Genomic DNA, 10,188 nt, shown 5'->3' with positions numbered 1-10,188 from the left:
GTCCAGAATTAGTAAAATTGTGAATAATATTAATATTAACATAATATGGAATATCAGTATATTTTAAACACAATTTGAATTTGAAATCTATGAACAAGTATTTTTCTTACCAGTACTCACTGGAAAATTAGTTAAATTTGCGCATTTTTGCACAATTCTGTCGCGGGCCGTAGTTTGGAGATCCTTGCTCTAGACAATCGGCTGACAGATGGCGGTAAGGTTGTCAGTCTTACGCGCTGGCTGTCCTATATCCCCCCCCCCCAGGAGGATTCCTGGTACTCATTTCTGTTAGAAGCTGAGTCGACCCCAGGGCCATAGTGCGGCTGGAAGGATTAGGTAAATTGAAAAAATCACCTCATCGGGACTCGTATCGGTGACCATCCGGGTTATAGCATAGTGCCTCAATCAACTACGCTACCGCCTGCCCCCAATTTTAATATTAATGCATTTTTATATAAAAGAGACATTATTAATTAATTCGCATAGTGGGGGGGGGTGGAGTCCAGTTGGGTCCACTCGGCACGGCGGCCACTGATTTGCCTATTGTACCTGCCCCTGGTGACTATGATGATGGAGAACTTTGTGGAATGAAGATTGGCAGGGGAAACTGAAGTACTCGGAAAAACCTACCCCAGCGCCACTTTGTCCATCACAAATGCCACTTGACCAGACCCGGGTTTGAGCCCGGGCCGCCGCGGTGGGATGCCAACGACTAACTNGGAATGAAGATTGGCAGGGGAAACTGAAGTACTCGGAGAAAAACTACCCAAGCGCCACTTTGTCCATCACAAATCCCACTTGACGAGACTCGGGTTTGAGCCCGGGCCGCCGCGGTGGGATGCCAGCGACTAACCGCTTGAGCTATGGCGCGAACTAAAAGAGACATTACGTAAACATAAAAATTTGAAAACCTGAACAAACACTGCCACAGTGTAAATAATTTCCAGCGTAGAGAGGACTAGCAGACATAAAAAGGTAAGAATTGTATATACCTGAGGAAGGCCAATAAGGCCGAAACATGTAGTAATTCATACAAAGGGTACCGTGAATGTATACAAAGAATTGTGTCGACGGAACAATAATAAAATAATCTCCCAGTTTGCATAATTTTTCGGCAAAAATTATGTATTTTCGATCTCCAATGTTTTCTATATTTCAACCGATCTCACCTTCCTTGCTTTCATTCATTCATTCATGAGTAATCTGTCAGACGACAGGTCCACAGCCTCTTCCAAAACAGTTCCTCCACTTAATGCGATCTTCTGTTTTTGGGAAGAGACTATCCAGGAAAAGTGATAATGTGGTAGTTTTTCCATTTGCTTTCCACATCGCAGTACAACAGCCGTTCAAACCACTCTGGTCACGCCTGTTGCTATACGAAATTGAACCATGTCGAGCATCATTTGTTCTGTGCTTCAAGTCGCTGCTGATGACGCTGCTTCCGGCATCAGTTTTTGGTGTCTCTCTTCGTCTAATGCCTACCCTTTGACCTGTCCAGCCCTGCCAGTAGCTACGCTACCGCTGGTATAGCTCTGAGGGTCCTTGGCATACTCAAACCCCCTCACCACGATAAGGTGGAGACACCAACGAGGGGGTCCTTGCTTTCATAATCCTAATAATATAGGGTGAAGAACAAAAATATTACGATCCTTCTCATAAATTCTTAAACACAATAAATTTCAGGATCCTTTGATGACAGCGTAAAGTTTGATTTAAAAAAAATAGTAATAATCATATGTGTATAATTTGGCCGCGCCATAGCTCAAGCGGTTAGTCTCTGGCTTCCCACCGCGGCAGCCCGGGTTCGATCCCGAGGCTGGTAAAGTGGGATTTGTGGTGGACAAAGTGGCGCTGGGGCAGGTTTTCTGCGAGTACTTCGGTTTCCCCTGCCAATTTTCATTCCACCAATTGCTCCACAATCACCCTCACCTATCATCTGGGGCTGGTACAGTAGGCCAGAAGTGGCTGCAGTACAAGGGACTTATTCCCACCCCATTAGCAATAAAAAAAATATATATAATTTTGACGTAAATAATATTTTCTACAGGACTCTGTATCATCTTAAGTTTGAATCGTTGTTTTGTTATGTTTCAGATCCGGAAGTATGGCAGGAAGGAAAGGTTTCGACATTGCGATCCGTCAGATACCATGTCCGTCCGTTTCAGCCCCAAATCGGGAATGCAGTTGTGAGTTCAGCAGTCACAACTTCATCCTTCATAGTCCTGGCTACCCGGGTCCGTACCCCAGCGACACGCACTGCCAGTCCGTCATACGCGCCGTAACAAGTTCACCTCAGCAGTCTCTTTGCCAAGTACAGTTTCGTTTCGTGAGTTTCCACGTCGACACTTCTGCCGGCTGCACTAAGGATCGGTTAGATATTGGTGACCAGGATACTGTCTGCGGATTCGTGAGCGGAGTCAGAACTTACGAATTTCTAGGGGAGTTACGGATAGATTTCTATTCGGACGGCATTGGAAATGATGGACGGTTCCTTATTAACATCGTACAACAAGGATGTAGGATTCTTAACATTCCGCCTCTGGAACTATTGCTTCCCGAGTCATCTCCACTGTTACCACCACAACAGCCACCAACAGTATATCCACCACAACAGCCACCAACAGTATTACCACTACTAATGCCACCACCAGTGTTACCACAACCAACATTAGCATCACAACAGCCATCACCACTGTTGCCACCACACCCGCCATCAACATTTATACCATCTACTCCAACTTCCTCGCCGTCTTACCTTCCCCTCTGCTGCAACAAGGTGTACAGTGGACGTGAACTCATCCTTGTGAGTCCCGGATTTCCGTTTAGCAACACCAATGAGAATGTAGACTGTCTATATGACATCCGTCCTTCCAGTCCGGACGTGTGTAGACTCAGGATTCTATTCAAGCTGTTCTGGGTTGGAGAGAAAGATAGTTATTCTGGGTGTTCCGGTAGTTTTCTGGAAATAGATGGACACTTTTACTGTGATTGTATAATTGGGCTTACTGTCATATCTCAGTTCGATGGTTGGGGGGATAGAAGGCAGAAATTGTTACGGTACAGGAAGGACTCTGATGTTAAGAATTCTGGTGGATTCTTATTGGAAGTTCTTCAAGAGGATTGTTCAGATCGGTCACCTTGGAGCAGACACGATACCAGTAACGAAACGTACAGGCAGAATGAACAATATTACAACATTTCTAACTCTCATAATGTCGGTATTGTCAATTCATATGCTAGACATATCACGGGACAAAGGAATTTTACTTCTCCCTGCACCGAGAGCATACAGGACGACAAAACAAACCGATCACGTGATATACATTTCAATCAGGAAAACAATGAACAGAATACCCCCGATATTCCCTGTAATGTTAGTAATGGAACAGAAATAGCAGATGTGTATTCGACTAATCATAGAGGTCATATCATTTACGGGAATGCGTCAGCTTACAGCCGTAGAAACAGTTCTGCTTTCCAAGAATCTGACTCGGCACTTACTCACAACAGTTCTGCTTTCCAAGAATCTGACTCGGCACTTACTCACAACAGAAAGAATAACAGTAAAATTCAACACAATTTAAGCCCTAATATTCCTGAGGAAAACAGATCAGATATTCATAACAACAGGGACACACATAAGCAGAACGTTCTTCCCCAAGAAAACATCACTATGAATAATTCGGATAAACAAACTTACAAGTATAATTTACTCCATAAAAATAATTCATTTTCTGATGAAAGTAACGTAACATCAGGAGAAACAGGAAATCACTTTAGTAATTTAATGACTAGGAAAGTACGTCAATATAATCACTATAATATTTTCAGTATTAAAACGAACACATCATCTATTCATGGTAAGGATATGTCTGAAAACTTTACAAAATATTGCAACGATATTAACTCAAAAGAAGGCAAACCAAATGTTTCTTCAGTTAGCAATATGAGGAATTTTGATCTCGGTTCCATTACGAACGACGTAGCTGGCAATAGGAAGTTTACATTATATAGAAAGAAATCTGCTCATACATCCATAAGTCAACACAACAGTTCAGCTCTGACTGCAACTGACAGTGGTCGCACGCAGGAGGTAACAATTCGGGAGAGACGAAATGTACTTTATTCTCAGTACAAAACAGACAGGTTCTGGTCCTCAGGAGAAAGCGCCTGTCCCATTTGGGGATTCACTCAGTGGCTCTTGAGAGTGAAGCAGTATTTCTGGAACAAGGTCCCACAACTGCTTTGCCCCCAGCTCCCTCCCTCAGCGGGACAGCGCTGTCAAGTCTTCAGCCAAGCCACAGGATGGATACAGTCACCGGGACACCCACAGGCCTATCCTCACAACCTCAGACTTTGCTACCGGTGAGTGTTCTCGTTTACAGGGTTCCTGTCTGCGAACGAGTCCTTGATTTTAATAGACTAGCACTCAACGTACTCACTTTCAGGATCAAGTTTTGCTAACGATGTAACTTGGACGAGAATGTACGTAATTGATACCAACATTGAAGTATACTATCTCCTGGGGTGTGGCACCGACGTTTCGGAGGAACGTATCGCCTCCATCTTCAGAGTATAAGAAATCCACGAACGATAAACCAGTTTAAGCAGGTGTCTGTAGACAGCCATCCCAGAAGATAGCCAACGCCTTGAAAACCTCAGATCTTAAATACCAACATTGAATTCTTTCTTGGGAAGACTTGAACTAGCTCTTATGCATATTAATGAGTTTTTCAGTGGGTAGATAGTGATTCAAAATGTTAAGCAGTAATACGATTGGCCATTCCTCCAACAAAATATCGTACATTTGAAATCACAAATTAAGTGATGGATTTTATGTGCGTTAATTTTTGGAAGAATACAGAGTTGGCTTTACGGGAGGAATATGAATTATTGACGTTGTCTGCGGGTACGTAATGCAGCTGGAGCAATTAGATAGGATAGCTGGGCGTTAGCAACGAGTGAAGAGAGAATTTGGGGGGAAGAGAAAGAGGCAGATATATAGATAACTAGGCAGTACGGTGAAGAAAACAGCAAAATGTAAGTTTGTGTATTAATAAGAGTATATATTATGGGGCATGCGGTAACGTAGTTGGTTGAAGTACTATGTAACAAGCCGGAAGGTCGCGGGTTCGATTCCCGATGAGGTCATGGATTTTTTAAACGACCTAATCCTTCCAGTCACACTGTGGCCCTGGGGTCGACACAGCCTCTATTTTTTTAATTCGCTTAGAGGGGGGTGAAGTCCAGCTGGGTCCACTCGGCACGTTGGCCACTGATTGGCCTATTGTAGCCTGCCCCGGGTGATTATGATGATGGAGAATTTGGTGGAATGAAGATTGGCAGGGGAAATCGAAGTACTCGAAGAAACCCCGCCCTAGCGCCACTTTCTCCACCACAAATCCCACTTGACCAGACCCGGGATCGAACCCGGGCCGCCGCGGTGGGAAGCCAGCGACTAACCGCTTGAGCTATGGCGCGACCCCGAATCAGTCGCTAACAGAAATGAGTACCAGGAAATTTCCTTAGGGGTAAAGCGCGGCCGGCGCATAAGGCTGGCAACCTTACCGCCATCTATGAGCCACTTGTCTAGAAAATGGGGATATTCTACGTTTCATAACCATATGAGTCTCCACGGCTTTACCTTTTACCATAAGTTGACAGTAACAGTTGACGGTGGGATGTACCCGTGCTTGCCTTTAAAGGAAAAGGGCACGTAACATGCATATTCAGTGAAATCTTGATTCTTAAGTGACCCTAAGGAGATACGTAGAATGTATGATGGTTGGTCATGGAAGGGTTTATTGAGAAGACCCATTAATTTTTCAACGCACACTTAACGAAGGAGGTTGGCTCAGCCGGTAATGCATCTAACTTGTATTCGGGAAGGGTTCGGTTAGAATTTCTGCCAGGACATCGACTACCCTGATCAAATTTTTTCGTTGTTTCCTTGGTATCTCCAGGCGAATACCCAAATTTTAATTTGAAATAGGCTACGGCTGCCTTCTTCTATATCCTTTCCAGTCTATTACTGCAACCCCCTTCCAGTTGTTTTCCCATTCACCACTCAAGACCCTCTCGGAGTCTGAACTGATGCTATATAATTTCTAAAGCAGAAAAAAATTGTTAAACAACCAAGGATAAATATGATACAAGATATTACGGTAACTGCCAGCCTAACGATTTCCATGAACCAGAGACCTTCTTGGGAAACAAATAGCCTCACAACTTCTCAAGAAATTCTCAACACATCACTTACAGAAAGAATTTGACGTAAGATATTAGAAACAAGTTGTATAACCTTTATTACAAGGAAACAATTCTGACTTATTTAGAAATACTAAGTCATAACAAAGCTACAACTTAGTCGAGTCTAGACACAACTGCATGTCATGTGGAAGACATAACATGTCAGCCTCCACTGTGTAACAGACACAGTTCACAAACGGGGAAAAACCGAAAGATAAATACTAAGAAACATATTTATCTTAGACATTAGTTCTACTTCAGTAATACAAATAAAATAACGAATATATTTCAGGTCTATGCATTTCAGCAGTGCTGAAGTTGATTTATATTCTCATTTAACCATTAATTAGGATATGATAATCATATACCACCTAGTTCAGCATTAATGATCGTGGCAAATCGGTAGTGTATATGTTGATTTCAGATGTTTCTTAGAACAGAAGACGACAATTAACTGAACTGATTTCATGTCAGGTGTATTGTGTGTTCTCTGTGAGGTACGAGCCAAACGTTTATTAGGAACATCACATCTGAAAATTGACAAAAACTGTTTCATGTTCGTTTCTTTGTTTCAATACAACACCTATAGGGAGTCCAACGGATATTATAAGGAATTTGATGTCCTCATAACGTTGACTGTGAAAAGTCCTGTCTTCTGGGATATAATGCCATAACGGTCTATGATTTTAAACGTTTTAAATCGTGTTATATCCCGTTACATAGAAATCGTTGAACTTTTATAAAATTTGATATTTACAAATTTGACTAAAATTTATTTAAGCGTAAATTAATATTCATCTAACTGAAATTTAATGCATACAACACATTTGAAATTGTATGTCTCACCTGCTTTAATATTAAAGAGATTTGAATCTTTCCTAAGCTGCTCGTTTGTGTTTTTAAGATTCGCAAAATAAACAGCGATTCTTTCTCTAACCATCATTGACGGGTTGTATTCTGTAATGACGATGTGGAATGTTTGCTTTGAAGTATGAACTTAGTTTGTTTCATTCTGATGAAAGTCATGCTTCCTAGGAGTTCATAAAGTCATCTCTGTTGTGGTCAGAAGTAGCCCTGGAGAGCCCGCAAACTTCACTTCTCTCCAAGTTAACGCCGTTTCTGTGAAATGTCTTGTTGCAGCCTGCCTCGCCTGTCAGGATTCTGTCAGATTCAACTCTTCATAATGGACTTCTCTTTGGAGCTCAGTGAAAACTGTGTCAAGGACTATATGCTGCTCGGTGGACACTGGCGCTACTGTGGCGAATCGTTATCATACACAGGCAGTAAGTAGTGAAGTCAGCATACGTAGACAATAAACTATAACGTAGATTTGCGCCACATAAGGCCGTACTCGTACACTCCTGAAAATTTTATTATGAAAGTAAAGTTACTGCTCTGTTTTCTCTAATACAGGAATGTTGTTGGACTAATGTTTACGTTCGTAAAGCTGTAAAAGACTGTCTTCGCTCGCTTGGAAGCCGGTATCGTGGGTTCGAATCCCACTCGGGGTATGGATGTTTGTGTGCGTTTTTCTGTGTTTGTGTACAGGTAGAGGCCTTGCGACGAGCTGATCACCCGCCTAAGGAGTCCTACCGAATGTGTAAGATCTAGAAAAACCGAAGTGAACGGAGAAGTTCATGGAGGTAAGCCTAGGCCCACTGGGGCTGTAGTGCCAAGGAAAAAAAAAAAGAAGTTGTAAAAGTGTAAAGGCAATATTTTATTCGTAATTTTAAGTCAACTAAAAATGTTTATATTAATTCCACTGTGATAATTATTTTTCATCCGTTCCTCTTATACCCTTATACTGGTGTCGAGGCTTTCTTTTATTCCTTTAATCATTCTACAGACGGTAGGTAGTGATTGGCCCGTCGCAAAACATCTACCTAAACACAGGACAACATACCACAGGAAAACGCATACACGCACAATCCTCCATGCTCTGATTGGGATTCGAACCCACAAGCGAAGACAGTGCATGCCTTAGACCGCTCGGCTACCGTGACCGGCAGTGTATAAAAATAATATATAAGAATTCAGTTCGTACCTCACAGGAAACAGATCGAACCCACGATCCCAGCTTCCGAGAGAGCGAAGACAGTACATGCCTTAGACCGCTCGGCTACCGTGACCGGCAGTAATAATTATGCGTATATAAAATCCTTTCCTCTCTCCAGTTTTTGCCGATTGTGGTGTGGTTGCTAGGTGACAATAATCATTTAATAATACAAAAACAGTCTATGTCTACCGACATTTCTTTGAATTGTTGAATTTAGATTGTGATCTTTTGTGTTAGAGCATGTAGTCCTACCGATGTTTACCGACATTTCAAGGTAAAATTGAAGATATAGACAGTATTTTCTTCGAAACATTGATTACCACAAATCAAACCTTCACTGTCTTGAAAACGTCAAGTTTCATAACTGATTTTTCTCTTCAATGTCAGAAAAGTTGTGGCACAAGTGATGTGGATCCTTTGTTTGGCAGGAAATGTGACAGGAATGAAAATCTTCCCCTGTTTTCAGCGCCGCCTTCCTCCATACGTCTTCATGGCAAGTGTTTGTGTTTCAGCGGTACTGGATATGTCTACCGCCCCACACATGGATCTGATCCTCGTGTCTGACAGGCAATACTCCGGGCGCGGCTTCAGAGCCTTCTATCGGCATGTTCCGTGCAACAGGCGAGATGCCCATCCTCAGGCTGGCTGTGGGCAGGTCACGGACCACAAGTACTTTACCCTGATTAGGAGCGGACGCGTGGAACAGGACTCGTGTGTCTACCGCATCTTCCGCAACAACACAGTAAGTCTCCTGTAGTCCGTACTGTAGCTTAGGCAGTTGTCTGCTTCCCGGGTTTGATCCTAGGTCAGGTCATGTGGTATTTGTGGTGGACAAAGTGGCACGGGGGCAGATTTCTTCCGAGTACTTCAGTTTCCCCTGCCAATTCTCATTCCACCAATTGCTTCATAACCATTTATCACCCGGGGCTGGTACAATAGATCAATTATTGTCCGACGTACCAAGTAGACTCTGCCTCACTCCGAAACTACAAAGAAAACAGTATGCACTTTTATTTAGTTTCCAGACCCAAGGGAAATGTAAAGAACCTCAGGGCAATGAATTGGTGAGGGTTCGGTAGGACACAATTGCGTTCACTTCTGAGTATGTCTTAATTAGAATTATGATGGTAGGGATACTGAAAACAATAAGCGAAATGAATAGTACAGACTTTTTGGGGTGAAACGTATTATAGTTTGGATAGAATCCGACGTTTCGGAGTATAATATCGCTTCCATCTTCAGGTTCTAAGAGTAAACGAAGCAAGAAACTAACAGAAGCAAGCGGCAAGCTTGGTTTAGATTTCCATTTTTTTTTGTGGGGGGAGGTTGTAACTTGGTTTACTCTTCTCTGAAGATTTAGGCACTTGGTTTACTCCGGTTAGCTTGACGTTACAACCAGAGTCCGTTCTCTTCATAGCTACCGTGAGAACTTCAAATCCGAAATGATAATAATGTATCTATTCATAATGCATTTAACGATGCTGTCTGTAGGTCATGTTCAAAGGGACAAAATATTTTCGACCATTCTCTTTTGTACAGTTATTGACTTTTTAATATTATCCACGTTTCAGAGACTGGACTCTGTCTTCGTCTTCAGATAAAAGCCTAATCGGTTAGACCTAAGCAAGGGAGCTAGCCCCTAACTCCGGATATCAGAACGATCAGAAACAACTCAAGACAGGATATATAAACCAAACACAACACGAACCACCAGCGGGAGTTAAGGCAAACTTTACAAAACTCCACATACATGAGACCTTGCACCTATGGCAATGACTAATTTAACGGCAAGAGTCTATTAAATTAGAGTACTGTCAGAACAAAAATTCAACAATAAAGAGATAAATTCTATTTTTTTTCTCCTTTCGGTTCGTTGAAGCGTC

At 42.4% G+C, this 10,188-nt stretch overlaps 1 protein-coding gene across 1 annotated transcript in view; it reads left to right on the top strand.

Moving 5' to 3' along the window:
* The window catches only part of LOC111861760, a 32,103-nt gene that overhangs the window by 6,549 nt on the left and 15,366 nt on the right, over positions 1-10,188 (top strand). Inside the window, exons 3-5 of the mRNA XM_023846593.2 lie at positions 2,095-4,365; positions 7,390-7,532; positions 8,818-9,047. Of these exons, the coding sequence (XP_023702361.1) occupies positions 2,095-4,365; positions 7,390-7,532; positions 8,818-9,047 (2,644 nt within the window). The remainder of the gene's footprint in view (positions 1-2,094; positions 4,366-7,389; positions 7,533-8,817; positions 9,048-10,188) is intronic.

Source organism: Cryptotermes secundus, unplaced genomic scaffold (genome assembly GCF_002891405.2).
Source record: "Cryptotermes secundus unplaced genomic scaffold, Csec_1.0 scaffold345, whole genome shotgun sequence".
In the NCBI taxonomy this organism is placed as follows: domain Eukaryota; kingdom Metazoa; phylum Arthropoda; class Insecta; order Blattodea; family Kalotermitidae; genus Cryptotermes; species Cryptotermes secundus.
The sequence above is the reverse complement of the archived record's forward strand: the minus strand, read 5'-3'. Positions and strand labels throughout refer to the sequence as shown.